Here is a 21546-nt window from a genome sequence, read left to right on the forward strand (position 1 = left end):
GCTGTGATGTTGTCTGTCCAGGAGATGTCAGTGGAGATAAGGACGTCGAGAAACCGGAAGGTATGGACCCTCTCCACACACTCACCGTTGATGTAAAGGGGGGCTAAGTCCGTGCTGTGACTCCTGAAGTCGACAATGATCTCCTTGGTTTTCCTGGTGTTCAGAGCCAGATTGTTCTTTGAACACCAGGCTGCCAACTTCAGGACCTCCTCTCCCTTTGAGATGAGTCCTACCACTGTGGTGTCGTCAGCAAACTTGACGATGAGGTTGTTGTTGTGGGCCGGACTGCAGTCGCGGGTGTAGTACAGTACAGAAGGGGGCTCAGCACACAGCCTTGTGGGGTACCGGTGTTCAGTGTGCGAATGGAGGAGTGGTGGGGGCCGAGTCTCACAGTCTGGAGCCGGTTGGTAAGAAAGTCTTTTATCCAGACACATGTGAGAGGGGGGAAGCCAAGAGTGACCAGTTTGGTGATGATAATGTCAGGAATGATTGTATTAAAAGCTGAGCTGTAATCCACAAAGAGCAAAAATATCAAATTAAAGGGCTTTTAAACAAATATTAATGGCAAGTAATTAATAAAGGGAGCGCACCAAGGAACAAAGTAAACAAAAGCAAAACAACACAAACCTGTAGCCAATTTGGATCTAACTAATACAGCTCCTATGTTTTGTTCACTGGGTGGGAAGCTTGCTCACTTGGCCAACTTAACATACTGTGCCTGAAGACCAAATATAGTACCTATTTAATTCCCATCTCTTTCTCTCTCTGACGCTGTTCTTCTTCCCTCTCACCAACTGAGAGCTTATCCAGTACTAGTCTCCTGACATTAAACATGTTAAGTACCTAACAGGTACTACATAGTAGGTAACAGACTTTAAATTCCACAGTAGGGTAACTTTCAAGGTAAAACCCAGAATTATGTCTGTTTTCAGGGTGACACTTTAATAGTCCTCTGCCTTTCTTCCAAAAGTTTGTTCAGCTGGTCCCCAGAATCCATACATTCCTGAGTAAGAGTTCTTATTTAAAGGGGAAAGTAACCCCTAGCAGCTTACCAGTGGCCTGTCCTCCATAATATACATCAGGACTCCAAATATACTGTATTAGATCATTTTGCTGCCACCTTATTATCTAGAGGACTTTGTTCGGTCTTTATGCTCCCTATATTGCTTCTGAGCCCAAGAATTAAATCACTTCTGGGACACTCTTTCTCTCTACGTACAGAATAAACCATCCCTGGCACTGTCCTAGATTTCACACTGGTATGATGTAGCACATTCCAGGATCAATTGTGTTTTTTTTTTTTAATGTTCCTACATCTACTATGTAATGTTCTACTTCCTACAGTTCTCATAAACACCCTTGTCCATCTTACAGTGAACCAATGAAAACCAGAGGAAAAAGAGTTCTTTGTGGATTCAGCAGAATTTAAAAAAAAAACAATGTTTTTGGATTATTTGAAACAATGCTTTTGAGATATTATGGAAACATTATTTATATAAACATTTTTAGCACTTTAAAAGATAAGAAAGATTTACAAAATCAAAATGTATTAATTTAAACACAGAAATCATGTTACCTTGTGTACCCATCAGAAAATATTGTTTGTAGCTTTGTAAACCCCTTTATGGTAACTGGGCATACCCATTATTTTTATTAACGCTTTGAAGTTCAATAAGTATTCTTTTCTGTAGCTAACTAGGTTTTTGTTGTGACTGCAAGTGCCACTGCAGTGATAAAATATGTACAGTAACTTTCTTCAGAATTTTATCTAATAATGGCAAATATCACCACATCCAACAATCAAATTCATCCATGTGTCCATTATCTAATTTAACAAATCTAAATCACAGTCACAGAGACTGCATTCTGTCCCAGCAGCATCCAGTGGAAAGCAAGAATCAGCTCTTGGCAGGTCTCTAACCAATCACAAAGCGCGCGCGCGCACACACACACCCACACCCACACACAAAGCATCAATGCTCACTAATGCTAGGCCTATTTAGAATCATCAGATTAACTTATCAAGCACAGCTTTGGGATGTGGGAGAATGTGCAAACTCAGCACAGAAGGCACTTGGGCTGGGATTCAAATCTAAGAATATGGAGTTGTAAGACAGCAGTACTAACAACTGTACTCATGTCACCTTGTCACAAAACACACTTGCAAAAATAAATACATTTTATTTTGTTATTTTGTTCATTTTCAACAATGTGTATTAATCTTTGCGAGCCTAAATTTGCGAGCCTAAACTTGTCCCTCTACAATAAAATCTGCTTAATTCTGATTACTATTAGAACATATTCTTGTAATAATTGTAATGTGATTTTTTTTTAAAATTTTGATTACATAAAATGTGTTTTGATGGTTTCATCAGCTATCAGTTTATTTCTAAGACTGATCCTGCAGCGTGTGTTTGTTGCTATCCTCCAAAAAGAAAAAAAAAATTCAAGAGAGAAAAATTAGGATGCCGTTTGGGATAAACATGTAAAACTCAGTTAAGTCAAGTAAAGATGCTATATATGGGGGATCCTTGGGGTAATCCCTAATTAATTATTTTGTCCTTGGAAACAAAATTGGGGTCTGAAAACAAAATTAAAAAAAATTTAATAGTGTTAGAAATCATTCAGTGCCTATTACAGAGTTTGCAAGGAAGTATTTTAGCAGTCAGCCAACAAATTGTCACTGGCAAGGTGGGAAGACAGCTGTTTGCAACCCCTCACAGACTGAGTGGAAACGGTAAGAAGAGAAGTGTATCCTTTGCTTGTCTTTGGGAGTATTTAAAAAAGAGACTTTAAAATGGAAATTATAAATTGAAGCACAACACATGAGCATTAGTTTTGTGTCAATGATACTAAAGTAGCCAACTTCTGCCTTCTGTGTTGCACTGGACTATGGCAGGGTGATATTGCAGCAAACTGTCACACAGTTTACCATTTTCTTAATCGGCATCAAAAAATCACTACTTTAGTGATGCAAACATAGTGCTAAAGTCAAAGCACTTGAAAACTGGCTGTTTTACGTGATTCTGGTCACTTATACAACTTTGGGGCTTTTGTTTTTGCACATTGCACATCCATGTATGATTAAAACTGTCTACTTTAAGATAGGTATATCCTAATTTATTATAACATTCCATAATAACAGAGTAAAATTTCAGTGTTCAGGTAATGGTCCAAAAAGTAAGAAAGGTAGCATGTAACATGAAGTACTTGAGAAGTGGGCATTTCAAAACAACTGATAGCAAGTTAGTAAGTAAAATGGAAAGTAGACCCAGTAAGAGAGGTAGGGTTTTGATTTGTTAGTAATGCTGTCTCTTATTTCATGCAATGTAATTGTAATTTTTAAATAATTAGACTTATTATTATTTTTGGGTGTTTAGGGGTCCTTTTATCTTTCCTTTATATAGGGACAGCATCTACCGCTACACCCTCATTCAATTTGTGGCCTGTTGAATTAACAGAGTTTTTATTTGGATATAAATGTAGGGACAAATTATCCCAAGTGGTCAGACACTCATGGTACTCAAGATAAATGGGTAACTAGTTGCACCGAAAGACATCTAAGAGCATACTGTGCATTATACTATACTGGGTTTAATTATTACTTGGAATTTTTCCAGGTATTCAGAGTCCTGCCACATTTAAAAGTTGGATGAGTTGCGTTAGTTGTTGATTCTAAATTGACCCATCATGATTCAGTAGAAAGAGTGAATGCAAGTATGTGTGGTCATGTTAGTGCTTACTTTGATAGACTAGAATCAAATATACTTTAAATATACATAGAGTATGTGTGGGGTGAAATACACTGATACAGGTTGTTGCCACACCCACCACACAACGAACCACCTCAGGATACCAAATTAGAGCCAACGTATAGGTATACTGTTTATGTATTTAAGTTTTTTTTTACCTGATGGAATCATACACTGTAAGTGGTGACTGGTCCCTTTCTTTGGCTATTCTCATCATATCCAACACAGCCATTCCAAGGCACTCTTCTTGTGTTTCATGAGTCACTGGAATTTTCACCCAGCCATTGATAAAGTCATCTCTCCACTATAGAAGGAACACACAACAAACAAAATCAGCAAAAATTACTTCAAAAAGCCAATAATGAAACATCTTAAAAAAGTGAAAAGGGAAGCATATCTGGTTATAAGCAATTTAGAATTAGCCTTGTGTGTTTATTATTACTACTACTACTACTACTACTACTACTATGTATTATTTCATCAAGCTCATCGTAGGAGTATGTCACAATAATGGCCTATTGCTTTTATTATTTAAGATCATAATTATAAAGTCAAAGATTTTTGAAAAAATTGTGTTTTCTTTGTAGTTTCAAGATAGCACCATAAAAATGATGGTATGCTTATTTCATAAGGAATCTGCACCAAAGCTGTAGCTTTAGCACAAAAATGTTCTTATTTTGTTCTCCCTTTCGGTACAAAAGAGCTAATTATTTCAGTAGCCACAGCTAAATGCTTTCCCACTGTTGTGATGCGAGATTTTACATATAACTTGATGAATATTTTGTACTGTATATCTTTATATGTAATTTAGACAAAGCAATGTAATTTAGTGTTTCCCCCCCTTAGGAATGGGTCTGTTTGAATTTTACGACAGGATTTGGGGGATGTGTGTTTTAAACCAGTTTGGCAAGTGTTTCCTTGCTAAAGTCATTTCTACCCCCACAAATGGGCTAAGGTGTACTTTAACATATGGTTTGGGGGCAGGTGTTAAGATGTTCTATTTCCCCCATTGGTCTGATGTATGGGTGTTTGGAATTGGCTTGGTTCAGAAGCTTTTAAGTACCATGATGTGCTATTGGCTCTCGGGGTTTGACAGAACATCTATAAATGTATGTGTTTAACCTCAGTATCTCTCTCTTACCAACCAACATATGATGAAGAAGCATCTCTCTTGCTAACCTGAAGAGAACACAATGAACAGCACAGCTCAGCAGCCATTTTGAACAGACATGCGGCTGAAAGCTGAGCATCAATGATGCCTTAACTAGAGACATTTAAGTAACCACAAGACTGTGTGCCACCTGAACTACATATCATCATTTAATCAGGTTGTATGGTTGCCAATATTCAAATATACTTTGCATTTTGTTATTATTTATGAATATTATCAATAATACTAATACATTGTTTAAACTGTAACTTAACTTCTTCTTGTCTTTTAGTACATCTAATTGCCTAAGGTTATAGATATAGAAGGGAAGGTGGGGATAAGTTATATACAATAATACCTTATAAACAGTGGTAAGTCTGTGAGATTAGGCATTCTAAGGCTACATATTAATAATACAATAGGGGAAAGTAGAGCAATATATATTACTCTACCAAGACAAAACACCCACTGATCAGGTGAATGCAAATTCACCTCACACCTTTCAAACTCAGCACTGCAAGACACATAAATCTGATATTCAATTAGTAACATTCTGTATCCATTTAGACCAATCATTATGTTAATTTTTTTCAGTGTTACAAGATCTTGATTTAAGCCTTCTGACTCACAAGTCACAAGTGAAGAAAACAGGAATAAAAACAATGGCTGATGCTGGAACATGTATATTAGTGTAGCTGTCAAGTTTATTATTAATATTTTGAAAACCATAAGGATCATGTTCAATGCATGTACCACCAATAATTCAAAAGATAAAATCAAAAATAAATCTACCCTAACATTTACTGTACTTCTATGAAGTAGAGAAGCCTTGAACAATGTCTTCTTATACCAGCAAGTTCAATGTTAAATTTAGTCAGCACTGTGATATTTCGAATTAGTAATAACAAGCAACTTCCACAACATTGCAAAATGGAAAATATTTCAAATAAAACGTAATACAAATATGGTATGATGCAATCTTACACAGTTATTTCCTAAGACATTCCCTGTTCCTATTGTTGCTAACACTAAAGTATGCAGTAAATATTTGGAAACCTCATACACTTTCACATAGTTACTGGGACTCTTTCTCCTAAAGTGCATTATTGAAATTGACAAGAATAGAATACAATTTTCTTTTCTTTTCACTTAGTCATTTTGGAATAACTTTAATAGCAATTTCAAATCTATTAGTAAATGTACGGGATTACTCTACACTGACAGTAGAGAAGATAACTTTATGTTCAATTCTACTTAAAACTATTTATTAAATGTCATATTTAAATAAAAATCTTTATTGCTTGTTTAGTAGTACAGTAAGCCAACTAAAAAAAAAGTCAAGACATAGATGGTATAACACAATCAAGTTACATGCCAGTTCAATTACTGCCCTGCTAAGTCATGGAATGACAACTGCAGTTTTATTTTTTGCTTAAAAACATATCATGAAATTGTAAACATTAGGAACAAACTGTTAGAAGCTCTGGTTTTCTTAATCATTTCATTGACTGAGGTATCAAATATGAAAATGGGGGGAGAACAAAATTATACTGTTCATAATATATCAAGATTGCTTTAGAATTGAAAAAAGAAATTCTTTCAATTCAGTTCCCAGTATTCGTACCCGTTTCATTTAAATTAGATGCAAATCTGAAATGTAGAAATAACCAAATGGATTAACATTTCTGTGGACCTTTTGGATTAGAAATATTCTGTATGTCCAGAGTACTTTTTAAGTAAGAGGTCCAAGAAATGTAAATCCATTTTAAACACAAAAAACCTACCACAGAAAACCTCAATAAAGAAAAGACTAGGAGCAAAGGCCAAGAGATACGTATTGGGGATCATTAAGAAGAAGCATTATTTCAAACATACATTTTTATTATTACAATACTGAAAGAGACATAGCACACATGAAAGAAACTTTTCTATTATTATTTTAAACAAAAAAATTCTCTTTGTATTTGATCTATGTATTCTTGAACATACCTGAGCAAACAGGTAAGACATGACAGCATCATCGAGGACTGGACTCTCCGATCCCCGTGTGATTCCATAACGATAGGCTCTGCTGCCTACACTGCTGTACCAGTTAGGAAAGTAAAACCTGCCCATTACAAACAGAAACAATTGTCTAGGTTAGACTCTGTCTCTACATATATACAATTATCTATTAATGTATATACACACACACTTGTACCATTGCACTTTTTTTTTTAATTACTAGGTCTTTCCTGATGTTATAAGGTAGTGGTGATGGCCAAATATGTCTTCATTCCTGTCATAGCATGATGGAAGAAGCTAGTATGTACACAGTGTTTTACATACTGCAAGACTAAAACCTAGCAACTCCTCTAACTAATGAGGAAAGCCTACCAATGAAAATGTTTGATTACAATCACGTGTTTTAAATGCTGCGACTGCGTGATTTAAATGGCAGGTGTTGTTGATTTATGAAAAAAACAATATTGTGTAGGTGAAGCTCAGGAAAAATGAAAGCTAGAGATTGTTAATTATAGGGGCAACATCATTTTCTCAATTTGCTGAAAACTTGAAAGATGTGACATACTAGGTTTTTCTATAGTTGGTGAGATATACTGCAAATTAATTGCAAAATGCACTCCCAAATAGTGAAAATGTAGCATGTATAAAAGTAGTAAAAAAAAAAAAAGCACACAGCTGAATGCAAAATAGCGACAGGAAGTGGTCAAATGTTGTTCTGGCAGTCTGGTCCACCAAGTACTGAACATGAAATTAGTTTTGCAATTAAATTTATTGTGATAAGGTATCCATCATCAATGTAAACACCCAATTATTTTGATGGTAAGTCTTTAAGAAATGGAACCCACCAGGGTCTTAACCTTTGGTTACAACCAACATTTTTTCTCAATATGATAAATGCTTTAGGCAAAGCACTGAAATATTACCTATTGTTAAGCTGCTAACTTAAAATGGAAAAAAGAGCTATATATACTACACTTAACTCTGTGAATTCAAGTAATTGCCCTATCTCCTATCAAATAATGTTCTTTATAAAAACTCATAGAAATTATGCAGCAGACTTTAACAAAAATATTTCTGGTCATCTTGATTATTACAGGTTATGTGAGGTAAATCAAAACCCACTTAAGAGTCCTATACAAACAAACCATTATTTTACTTGATATAGTGGATTGTGAGGTCCTGGCTTCTGCAGTGCTGTCTTAGGCTACTAGTGGAAAAAGTATCATGTGTCTTTTCAACTTTTAAAATTGCTAAAAAATCACCCAGTCTTTCAAATATTAAACCAAAAGTAAAATCTGATACCCTGAATAGATTTTCAAATTAGAAAAAATGTATTTATACTATCTGTCTAATTAGAAGACAAATTTTAATCATTATTGAATTATTTGTTGTGTTTTACATGTATATGAGTATTAAGCTCCATGACTGTGTTAAACTGACTAAGCCAGAAAAACAGATGAGAGGAAAGCCTCTGCAGCCCGTTATTCTGAACTAACAGTAAGTGTTCATGTAGTGTTCAGAGGCACTGCGAGACAAAAATTTAATAGAATAAAATTAGAGAATTTTAAGGAAAAATTGTATGTACAGAAATTAAAAAGAAATGACTGTATAAAGTTCAGTCATTCATCCTTGAAAAAAACAGACTGTACCTGATTCGAAATACCACAGTTTCGCTGGATAAATCAACCAAATGGAAGACATGATTGGGTGGATACCAAACCCGATCACTCTTTCTCATGAGAGCAAACATGCCTTGGTACACCGGTGTGACACCTAGAAAATTAACAGATTAAAATCAATGCCCTATGCATTATGCCTTTAATTAAAGGGGAGACAGTGGTGATGGTACTGTAATACAAATATCTGTGAATAATCATTGATAACAAACTAAACTTTGATCTTAGCAGGGGCAGTCTTACTTTTCTTTCTTAGGAGACTCAATTGTCTTAAATTGGACAAAACCATAATAACACTTTTTTATAAGTCCTTTATTGAATCCATTGTTACATTTGCTTTTATCTATTGGTATGGCAATCTCAACAATAAGAATATAAACCATCTTAACAACATTATAAAAATTAGCAGTAAAATTATTGGTTCACAACAGACCTCTATCAATGAAATGTATTACAAACAGGTTAGAAAGAAAGCCAACTCAGTTCTGTCAGTCAGTATCCATCCTCTTTTTTCAAAATTCCAGCTGTTGCCCAGGCTGTAGATTTAGGTTTCCAAAGATAAGCAACATGCCTAAGAACTCTTTTATTCCTTCAGCTATAAGCATTTTAAATTCTGTTACTAGTAAGAATGCTGGTAAATGTTAAATTCTGCATTATTATTTTGCGTACTGTTGAAAGTATTTACTCTTCTTTGTATTGGTCTTGAGTGTGTGTTTATGCAATAACATTGATTGTCAAATTGTTGTGTCTCTGTTTATCTATTGGATCTCTGTAAGAATGTCCTGTTTCAAACAAATTTTCCTTTGGGATAATAAAGTTTAAGTTGATTACTGAATTTAATAGGGCTCTCCAGAAACATGAAGACATGGTCAGTGGCGTTTTGCCCAGTGTTACACTGGACTTGGTGAGAGACCCTGGGGATCCTACTTGTCGGACATTCATTGATATCGCCCGTTTGCATGATTCATGGTGTAGTAGGGTTTAGATAGGCCTGCCCCTACCCCAAACCCTTAACTTAAGGTTCGTGGGGGTAGGCAGTGTCTTTTAAAACATCCCTGATGTTAAAACCTAGACTGGGCACCTAATCTTAAATTTGTAAGGGACACCTAATCTTAAGTTTGTTCATCCACTACTTATCCCTAATGTGAAAACCTAGACTAGGTGCCTAATCTGAAATAGTAAAGGGGCTCCTAATCTTAGGTTTGGTTTCCTCCTCTTAGAATCCCTAATTTTAATTTAGCATCCCAAAACCCTAATTATTAAACTTATAGAACCCTAATGCACTGAAATAATTAGTTTGTTTTGTAACCCTAATTAAAAAACTTTTTTATTATCTATAACTTTGACATACCTTAATTTTGTCATTTTTGGATATTGCCTTTTTAGACCATTGGGATAGTTTTTATATAAGTTATTGATGTAACTGTCATAATATGCATATTAAAATATGATTTTTTTTTTAGGCAAATTATTGACAGTATGTCTAAAAATAATATTTATAAACGTTTTTAAGGTCTTGTGACAATTTTTTTTTTTTTTACAGAGCTTGGTTTAAGGTTTATAAAAAGTTTGGAATTGACCTAGGGTAAGTGTTAACAGGGTGGAAAAGTATATATTACATACACAGTGAGTTGTACCCGTGCACGCTTGTCCTATCTTGGATGTGCACTCTAACCTTACCTAAGTCATGAAAGTTTAATGTTCATTTGCAACAAGAGTTTGCTCTTTGAATAGGCTACAGGTACTGTATATTAAACACCTGCAAGCTAACCAATAAAATGATCTCCATTGTTCTTAGTATATCTCTTAATAAAACATGCTGGACCAAGGACAAAGAAATCTTACCATACTTAGGTCTATAATCAGCAACTATGTTATTCCAGTTAATAATTAGGCAGTAATGTACATTCCTATATCTCAGTCCCAGTAATTTGAAACACTTGTTTAGTGTTTAATAGATAGATAGATAGATAGATAGATAGATAGATAGATAGATAGATAGATAGATAGATAGATACTTTATTAATCCCAATGGGAAATTCACATTCTTCAGCAGCAGCATACTGATACAATAAATAATATTAAATTAAAGAATGATAATAATACAGGTGAAAAAAAACAGACAATAACTATGTATAATGTTAAATATTAACGTTTACCCCCCCTGGTGGAATTAAAGAGTCGCATAGTTTGGGGGAGGAACGATCTCCTCAATCTGTCTGTGGAGCAGGACAGTGACAGCAGTCTGTCGCTGAAGCTGCTCTTCTGTCTGGAGATGACATTATTTAATGGATGCAGTGGATTCTCCATAATTGATAGGAGCCTGCTGAGCGCCCTTCGCTCTGCCACAGATGTTAAACTGTCCAGCTCCATGCCAACAATAGAGCCTGCCTTCCTCACCAGTTTGTCCAGGCGTGAGGCGTCTTTCCTCTTAATGCTGCCTCCCCAGCACACCACTGCGTAGAAGAGGGCGCTCGCCACAACTGTTTGATAGAACATCTGCAGCATCTTATTGCAGATGTTGAAGGAAGCCAGCCTTCTAAGGTAGTATAACCGGCTTTGTCCTTTCTTGCACAGAGCATCAGTATTGGCAGTCCAGTCTAATTTATCATCCAGCTGCACTCCCAGATATTTATAGGTCTGCACCATCTGCACACAGTCACCTTTGATGATCACTGGGTCTATGAGGGGTCTGGGCCTCCTAAAATCCACCACCAGCTCCTTGGTTTTGCTGGTGTTCAGGTGTAGGTGGTTTGAGTCGGACCATTTAACAAAGTCATTGATTAGGTCCCTATACTCCTCCTCCAGCCCATTCCTGATACAGCCCACGATAGCAGTGTCATCAGCGAACTTTTGCACATGGCAGGACTCCGAGTTGTATTGGAAGTAACATTATAATATAATAATATAACATTACAGTGCATTGGAACACTAATAAAAGTAGTAAGTAGTTTACTTATGCAACCCAATCATGACCTATACATAATACAACAGGTACTGTGATGTATATGATCATGTAAATATTACAAAATATATCACACTACTAAAAACAATTATAGTGTTTCAATCCATTTTTATGATTGCTTGAGGTATACTTTAAATTTGTAGAATATCATTTTCAAAGTGCAGGGTCACAGAGGGTGCCGGAGTCTATCCCAACTAGCATAGGCAAAAGGCAGGAACAAACCCTGAACAAGGCACCAGTCAATCCCAGGGCGAAAAAATACACAACAAGCACACACCAGGGCCAATTTAGCGTTGCCAATTCACTTAACCTGCATGTCTTTGGACCATGAGAGTAAGCCAGAGCACCTGGAAGAAACCCATGCAGACATGGGAAGAACATGCAAACTCCACACAGGGAGGAAGCAGGACACAGACCCTGACCTTCTTACTGTGAAACATCAGTGCTACCACTCTGCCACCCTATTTTAAAATGTGAAATGAAATTTAAAAAAAAAAAGCCTCTATACTGCCAGCACTATGCAATTTGGTAGAGGGAATGCACAAACCAGTGTGTTTCTTCGTGCTGGTCCCAAGCCCGGATAAATGGGGAGGGTTATGTTAGGAAGGGCATCCGGTGTAAAATTTTGCCAAATCAATATGAGGACAACAATACAAGTTTCCATACTGGATCGGACAAGCCCTGGGTTAACAACGACCGTCACCAGTACTGTTAGCCAACAGGGTGCTGGCGGAAATTGGGCTACTGTTGGTTGAAGAAGAAGAGGGGGGAGACGTGTCCGGAGGCAGGAGGAGAGGAGGAAAGTAAAGAGTGGAACTGAGGTTAGGAACTTTGAATGTTGGCAGTATAACTGCTAAGGGGAGAGAGTTAGCAGATATGATGGAGAGAAGGAAGGTTGATATATTGTGCGTGCAAGAGACTAAATGGAATGGGAGTAAGGTCAGGTGGACTGGAGGTGGATTCAAATTGTTCTATCATGGTGTGGATGGGAGGAGAAATGGGGTAGGAATAATTCTGAAGGAACAGCATGTCAAGAGTGTTTTGGAGGTGAAAAGAGTGTCAGGCAGAGTAATGATTATGAAGCTGGAAATTGGAGGTGTGATGATGAATGTTGTTAGTGCATATGCACCGCAAGTTGGGTGTGCAATGGGTGAGAAAGAAGATTTTTGGAGTGAGTTGGATGAAGTGATGAACAGTGTACCCACTGTACCAATCGTGAATCAGGAAGTGCAACGGATTAGCAAGGAGGAAGTAAGGACAGCTATGAAGAGGATGAAAAATGGAAAGGCCATTGGTCCAGATGACATACTGTACCTGTGGAAGCATGGAGGTGTTTAGGAGAGATGGCAGTGGAGTTTTTAACCAGATTTCTAATGGAATCTTGGAAAGTGAGAGGATGAGTGAGGAGAGGAGAAGAAGTGTACTGGTGCCAATATTTAAGAATAAGGGGGATGTGCAGGACTGCAGTAGCGAGGTGATGATTAGTGAGCAGCAGTATGGTTTCATGCCAAGAAAGAGCACCACAGATGCAATGTTTGCTCTGAGGATGTTGATGGAGAAGTGTAGACAAGGCCAGAAGGAGTTGCATTGCGTCTTTATGGACCTGGAGAAAGCATATGACAGGGTGCCTTGAGAGGAGCTGTGGTATTGTATGGGGGAGTTGGGAGTGGCAGAGAAGTACGTAAGAGTTGTACAGGATATGTACAAGGGAAGTGTGACAGTGGTGAGGTCTGCGCTAGGAGTAACGGATGCATTCAAGTTGGAGGTGGGATTACATCAGGGATCGGCTCTGAGCCCTTTCTTATTTGCAATGGTGATGGACAGGTTGACAGACGAGATTAGACAGGAGTCCCCGTGGACTATGATGTTTGCTGATGACATTGTGATCTGTAGCGATAGTAGGGAGCAGGTTGAGGAGACCCTGCAGAGGTGGAGATATGCTCTAGAGAGGAGAGGAATGAAGGTCAGTAGGTACATGTGTGAATGAGAGGGAGGTCAGTGGAATGGTGATGCAGGGAGTAGAGTTGGCAAAGGTGGATGAGTTTAAATACTTGGGATCAACAGTACAGAGTAATGGGGGTTGTGGAAAAGGGATGAAGAAGAGAGTGCAGGCAGGGTGGAATGGGTAGAGAAGAGTGTCAGGAGTAATTTGTGACAGACGGGTATCAGCAAGAGTGAAAGGGAAGGTCTATAGGATGGTATTGAGACCAGCTATGTTATATGGGTTGGAGACGGTGGCACTGACCAGAAAGCAAGAGATAAAGCTGGAGGTAGCAGAGTTAAAGATGCTAAGATTTGCATTGGGTGTGACGAGGATGGAGAAATGAGGACATTAGAGGGTCAGCTTGAGTTGTACGGTTGGGAGACAAAGTCAGAGAGGCGAGATTGCGTTGGTTTGGACATGTGCAGAGGAGAGATGCTGGGTATATTGGGAGAAGGATGCTAAGGATAGAGCTGCCAGGCAAGAGAAAAAGGGGAAAGCCTAAGATAAGGTTTATGGATGTGGTGAGAGAGGACATGAAGGTGATGGGTGTGACAGAACAAGATGCAGAGGACAGAAAGATATGGAAGAAGATGATCCGCTGTGGCAACCCCTAACGGGAGCAGCCAAAAGAAGAAGAAGTGTAACAGGTAACTGCTTGAATTCACTTTCTCTAGGACAAAATGGTTTGACAATTAATTATTGAAGGAATTGCCAAGGTCAGACTTATTAGTCATTCAAACTGAAAAAGAGGACTTTCCAGACCAACACAAATATTTTGTTTTAATTTATGACAAGACTCTGAAGAGTGAGTTAACATCACTTCATCAGCTGACTGAATTAATTTAATGTCCACAAATGCATAATCCAGGTATTTGATAACTCCTTCAATGAATGAGTTCTGTGTTTCTACTTCATCTATTGGTTAAAATCAGCAATTGATTCTGCCTCAGCAATACAACTCTCATCCTAGCAATAGACAGTATATTAAAGGAATGATAAGATGAAGGTGGTTCACATTGTAAAATAAAGTACTGATGTCTTTTATTCCCATTTAGAACAGCTGCTCCACACGTCTTGCACGTCTCCTAAAGTGAATAAATAATTTTTGCCTGAGGTTATCTGCATAGTCAATGATTCTAGAAAAGAGGTTTTACAGACTCCTTTGATGACTTAACCTTATGTGGATCATTTTAAGCTTATCTGCATTGTTTATTTTCTGTCCAATTTGATCACGTGATGGTTATATCTCAAGAGTAATCTATATTGTATTGCTGAGGCGGAATCAATCATATGGTTAATACTAGCTGTGTGATATCAGCTTTCTATGACCATTTCATTTATTCCCCTTTGCTGATGATCAGGTGGCTAAAGCAAATACAACAATTAATAAAGCATCTTGAGATGAATTAGGCCTTCTTCTTCGCTGACCTCCTAAATGTCTGCAGATGTAATGATCAAACCATTTATCAACCAAATGTGAAATACTTAGACTGCTAATTTTCTTCTACGATTATTCTGGCACTTGTATTGTGTTTTGTGCTGTAATTCAAAATTTGTTGTTTCTAATCAAGCAAACTTACTAAATGGGCATTGCTTTGGTAACTCTTCTAAGATAAAGGTAGCTTAACCAGCACAAATTTATAATTGTAATGAATGAATGCTTATTATTGAGCATATCATCTAAAATTGGACAAAATTCCAAAAACCAGGACAGAAACATGGCTTTGCTCTTGATTTGTTGTTTAGTATAAAGCTTTGAAAACATCATCCATTAATTCATCTTCCTAATCTGCTTATCCAAGGCAGAATCTTAGAGTAGCTGGAATCTATCAAACAATCACAGGGCACAAGATAGGAATAATAACTGGACAAGGTTCAGGTCCATCACAGTGTGAACACATGAACACACACACACCTACTAGGGCCAATTTAGCAGCATGAATTTACCTACACTGCATGTCTTTGGACTGTGGGCGACACCCGGAGTGCCTGTAGGAAACATACTCGGGCATGGGAAAAACAGGCAAATGCCATGCAAGGAACACAGCGGATGAGAATCCCACTCTCCTTATTGCAAGGCGGTAACACTTCTACTGCGCCACCATGCCGTCTGCTTTGGAAACAAGGCACTGGTAAAGATCAACATCAACCAATCTGACAGAAAATAAAGGATAACTAAATTACCAATGAATGGAGATATGTAAGTGTGCATGGGTTAATACACTTTCACTACATACGCAAAGGATACATGTAAGGTTTAGTGATCTAATTAAAGGCAGTTGAGGCTGAATGCCTGATTCTCAAACCAATGCATGTCCACTTGGCTGCTTTAGAAAAGTAGAAAAAGAATAGCAAAGTTTATCTTACTGAAAACAGATTCTGATGACATAGTATCTTCATTTTCATCCCATTTGAGTCAGGTAACCTTAAAGAGATCTAATCCAGTTGATCACTCTCAAAGCTATGTGGAAAGTAAATGCAGATGACTAGGAAGCTAAATAAAAAAATCTGAAGTGGTTCTACAGAGTGAGGGAGGGTTTACACTATTCAACAGACAAGCGGAACCAACCAATCAACCAACTATTCATCCCTTCCCTGTCACCTTAATAATTTATGTTCCCTAAATTTTAACCAGCACAGGTATCACACAGAAAAACAAAAGAAATATAAATAAATAAACATCTTAGTTTTTTTGTTTTTTGTTGTCTTTACAATGATTCACAGTACAAAGACTGATTAATCAGTCACAGACTAGACCAGCTGTGCGCAACCTGCGGCCGTACGGCCGCATGCGGCCGTGGGCAAGGACTTTGGCGGCCGTGGACGTGTATATTAAAGTGTACGTAATGGCGGCCGTGCAGGTGTAGGGTCTCTGGACTCCAGCGAGTAAGGGGTCTCAACGCCGCGGAATCTTTGTCGGCCGGGTCGGTATGGTGACGCCGAAAGCCGATTTGGACTCTGGGGTCTCTAGACTCCTGCAAGTGTAGAATCTCAAACACCGCAGAACCTTCCTTAGCCGGGTCGGTATGTTGACCAAAATGTTGCCCTTTATATATTCATCGAGGCCTAGGGACTCTCGAGCTTACTCCGCATTTCCTGGGAGAAATGGGGTGAGATGGTGCAGCGTGGATAAACAAATGGAAGTAGCATTCGATGTAGCACTGCCATCTCCTAATGGTCTCCAGCGAGTCCCCTGACTTTGCAAGTCTGTCTGCAAACATGCAAGAGCAAGGAAGCCATTAATGGCGATGTTTTCCAAACTTCCTGAAACAATTGCTGTAAAGGTTTTTTGTCCTATATGACGTTTCGTAGACATTTTTTTACATATGTAGACCAGTAAATTGAATATTGTCAGATATATCATACTCTGTTTTAATGTGTAATCTGTAAATTTTTACATAAATCATAAAACATTATTAAGTTTACTTGGACTTACTGGCGGCCGTTATTAAAGTAAAAAGTCTGTAGTGCGGCCGTTATTAAAGTAAAAAGTCTGTAGTGCGGCCGTCAATAGCGGAAAGGTTGCGCATGCCTGGACTAGACTGTAAGATGATAAGCGCTTTAATGTGAAACTTTTTTTTTCTAGTAATTTTCGATCATGTACTCACCACATGCTTTTGCTGCTTCTACACAAATATTTTCTGCCACATACTCCCCTGCTTGAAAAACAATGTCATCCCCTTCTGGTTTATTCTGTGTAAAGTACAGATGAAGCACCAGACCAGCTGTCACCTGCTTTGGAGTCTGTGGACTCCTGTGAATATCACCATTCTGCTGAGACATGGAGTATGGCTGCGGATCTGTGTCAGGCACTGTAATGCAGGCCATACTTCTCAGAGGATTACATCCAACTCTGTGAAAAAATCAAAACAGAAAAAATAACTTTTTTAGTGACTGAATAAATGAAAATGGCATGTAACACAAAATTTCAAATTGAAACAAATGGTTCTTAAAACTATTTTTTATTGGGGAGCCATATGAGAAAACCAGCTTGTTGAGGAGGTCTGAACACATTCTGTCAAATGTTATATTACGGTAAACACATTATATTTCTTTTTCATCATAATAAAATTAACATCGACCACATATTCACTGATTTTGTTTGATTTATTGAACTATGGAACATATGCATACTATAGCATACTTTCTCACACAATCTACAACTCCTGATTGTATAACAAAAAAAACTAAATAAAAAATACATTTCATTGCATTAATTACTGATATAGTATTTTACTGTGTCTGGACCTTTCACAACTTAGTGGGAAGAATTAAGTCTTTGATGCACTTCAACTAAGTCAGGTGTCACTTCTGATGTTGCTATTCACATCACAGCAGACAGATGGTCATCCATGAGAGAAGATCTGTACCTGGATTTGTTGAATTTCATTACTGAGAATGTCTGTTCACATACTGTTTGTATGTTGATCCAAAGAGGACAAGCATTCTCTGAGCTAGTCTTCACATGTGTAGGAAATTCTCATTTTTGAGAGAATTGTAGAATGTTAGCTATGGCAGCAATGTATCAGACTGCAAGTCAATAAGTTAAAGTTGTAACTCACTGGGGGCACTGTCCACATCACATGTAAAAAGAGAGCAGATGGTGATCATTTCAGTTTCCACTGCTTTGAAGTCTTCTTTGCAGTGCCCAGAACATGGCTGTGTATCTGTAAAGCTGATCAGCAGATAGACACACCTTCCCACGCTAAGAGGGAGGAATCTATGTATTCATCTCTTCTTGTTGAGAGAGAAGCAGCAGCTTCTTCATGAATGCCTTGTCTTGGATGTGCATATCATGTGCAAAAAGATCTTTGCCTTGCAATTTTGTATTTAGTTCAATCATAAGTGCAATTACATCAACAGCAAATGCCTAACCTGATAGCCAGTCACTGCTGCTTATTTCAGGGCTGGGTTTTCCTTTCATTTAACAAAACTTCTGATCTCTGATTTCAGATCCCAAATTGGTTTGATCAGTTTGCCGAAGCTTAGCCACCTGACAGCTGTGTGGTAGCCCATATCAGTGTGATTAGTTTCATGCTGTTCCAAATGTGTAACCAACTGACTGTGATTTAATGCCCTTGCCCTGATGACGTTCACAGTATTTACTACAGAATCAACCACATCATTATTTTTCAGCATTAATTTACATAGCACTTCTTGGTGAATAACAGAATGTAAAAATCTCAGCCACTTTTGAATGCTTCCTTTTTAAAAGTCCAATATTTTTTACCTGTCAAATTAGCTGAAACATCAGTTGTCACACCAACTAACTTTTCCTACTGCAGTCCTAATTTTTACATGCACATACTGACTTTAATAAATAGATCCTTACAGGTTGTTGTCCATTTCGCTGACAGAACAGAAGCAAGTTCCTCTGTCATTTCAAAGTCTTTTGTTATTCCATCCACAAAAATTAGCAGCTGTGTTGTGTAATGAACATCATAGCTCTCATCCACAGCCAAGAAGAAATTGACATTTTCCACCATATGTTTCAGCTGTAGTATCAGATTTAATCTGTCTTGTAACCGTTTGCCGTGAGAAGGACAGATGTTGAAATGCATCCTTCTCTGGACAGAGGACTACCACTGACTGCAATAAGTACTCTTTTACAAATTTTCCATCAGAAAACAGTTTGCTTCTTTTGGCAATTTTGTGAGCTATCACATACCAGATTTTTACTGTTCCTTCCTTTGCTGTATGTTTTTTTGTAAAAAATCTTTGCTGTTTTTGCAATTTAGCTAACAATTCCTCTGCAGTCCTCACTTTCTCCTCTTCAGATAAATTTGTGTATTTTTCTGAGTGCTTGGTCTCGAAATGAAAGCTCAAGTTGTAGTCTTTAAATGCAGTGATGTACTCTTTGCATACCAAACAGGTTGTTTTACCACTAAACTCCATGAAAAAATACTTAGGAGTCCAGGATTTGTTGAATGAACTGTTTTCTGCATCAACTTTTTTGTTTTTTACCACTTATTTTTGTTAAGTCTTTGCACAAAATGCAGATGGAACACATATTAACAACAGATTTCATCTTCCTTTATTCAATATAACATGAACAATCTCTGTATCACCCCTTTTCCTGATGCAATCTCCTGCAGCTTCCCTCTTTTATATCCCATCCTTACTGATGCAATTTCCCGCAGTTTTCCATACATATCAATTTTTATCTGTGTCTGCATGGTTACATCTAGCTGTGATGCAGACTGACACACCCAGATACATATTTGCTGTCCACACCTTCCATGGGCCAGACAGAACAAGACTACGGGCTGCAGTCAACTTGCGGGAAGTACAATGCCCAGGTCTGTCTTAAACCATTGAGACATCATCAGTTCTTTGTATAGGTAGAAATAAAAATTAAAGTCAATTTAAGCACTAGAATAAAGATTGTGTTGATCTGAACTGGATTACTGCGTGCCTTTAGCACACATTAATTACATAAACCTGGAGTTAATGATTATTTGACAAGTCCAAAATAATTTATATATACAAAATAAAATGGGTGGCACGGTGGCGCAGTGGTAGCGCTGCTGCCTCACAGTAAGGAGACCTGGGTTCGCTTCCTGGGTTCTCCCTGCATGGAGTTTGCATGTTCTCCCAGTGTCTGCGTGGGTTTCTTCCGGGTGCTCTGGTTTCCTCCCACAGTCCAAAGACATGCCGGTTAGGTGCATTGGCGATCCTAAATTGTGCTTGGTGTGTGAGTGGGTGTGTGTGTGTGTGTGTGTGCCCTGCGGTGGGCTGGTACCCTGCCCAGGATTTGTTCCTGCCTTGTGCCCTGTACTGGCTGGGATTGGCTCCAGCAGACCCCCGTGACCCTGTGTTAGGATATAGCGGGTTGGAGAATGAATGACTGACTGACAAAACAAAATGCACAGCAATCTTACAAAACTAACATCACATGTAAATGAGACACATTTTAAGTGAAATATTCATATTTATTTATGGTCTAATAAATAATCACAATTATGCCTGCGTTTATGTTTACAAATAGATGAATACTCAAAATACATAATTGGCATATTATTTTAATTCTCCATGCTCCAATTATAGTTTGATTTGAAATGTAGTTTCAGTTTAAGAGGTATAGCAAGTGTTAAGAATTCTCAAAAATTCAACAAAAAGATATTATTTCTTCCAGTTTTATAGATGAATATAACAAAAGTTCACTTCATGTATGCACAACACACATAATAATCCCTATATATAAAGAACGGCCTATAGTACTCAACTTTGGCCTTGGATGGTAGCTGCTACAACTACTACTCCATTTCTCACAGTGTGGTTGCCAGACTGTGAGCAATGTTACCAGCTAGGTTGGTTTCTGTATTACCAGATGATTTCAAATGACCGCACCTTCCTTACTTACTAAAAATGTTTTTTTTTTCACACACCAACAGGTATAAAGTATTTCAATTCAGGTCTGCATTTTAACTTTAAATAATATCAAATGTCAGATGGAAAACTACATTTTCAGCAAGTAATAAATAGTGAATGTAGTATGATACTTGCAGACAGCAAATATTTTATTTCCTGCTGGTTTTAGTTATTAAATTGTGAAATGTAAAACAAAGAAGTACCTGCACATAGAAGAAATAAACTGTATGTAAACTTCTTTTACACAGTCCATGTAAACCTTAGGGACACAGTTTCATAACGGCAAACACTAAATTAACTCAAGAAATGAGTATGCACTTTTCATGATGATAACAAGGGTTGTTTTAAATCCCTTTTGCATCACCTACATTCATCTCATTCAAGTACCACAAAAACTCATAACAGTGCAGGTGAGAAAGTGATACCAACAGGCATCTGTGCCTACTTACTATCTTTTCTTTTATCTACTTTCCACTTGTCCTCAAAATTGGTTTAAACGTCACGTTTTGTCATGTAGTAAACTTCAGGTAACATTTAAGGGACAAAATAAGTGGAAATAATTGTTAACCTGAATTCATAGTTATTCACATCTGAATGTGGGTCAACATAGATTTGTATGTAGCCTTCTAATCTTGTAACACTTG

At 37.6% G+C, this 21546-nt stretch overlaps 1 protein-coding gene across 1 annotated transcript in view; it reads right to left on the reverse strand.

Annotated features, from left to right (window-relative positions):
- The window catches only part of LOC114654405 (tyrosine-protein kinase JAK2-like), a 144751-nt gene that overhangs the window by 43466 nt on the left and 79739 nt on the right, over positions 1–21546 (reverse strand). The window contains exons 3-6 of the mRNA XM_028804943.2: positions 17140–17384; positions 8556–8679; positions 6892–7009; positions 3911–4056 (exon numbers count right to left, since the gene is read on the reverse strand). Of these exons, the coding sequence (XP_028660776.2) occupies positions 3911–4056; positions 6892–7009; positions 8556–8679; positions 17140–17359 (608 nt within the window). The 5' untranslated portion in view covers positions 17360–17384. The remainder of the gene's footprint in view (positions 1–3910; positions 4057–6891; positions 7010–8555; positions 8680–17139; positions 17385–21546) is intronic.

This window comes from Erpetoichthys calabaricus, chromosome 7 (genome assembly GCF_900747795.2).
Source record: "Erpetoichthys calabaricus chromosome 7, fErpCal1.3, whole genome shotgun sequence".
Lineage (NCBI taxonomy): Eukaryota > Metazoa > Chordata > Cladistia > Polypteriformes > Polypteridae > Erpetoichthys > Erpetoichthys calabaricus.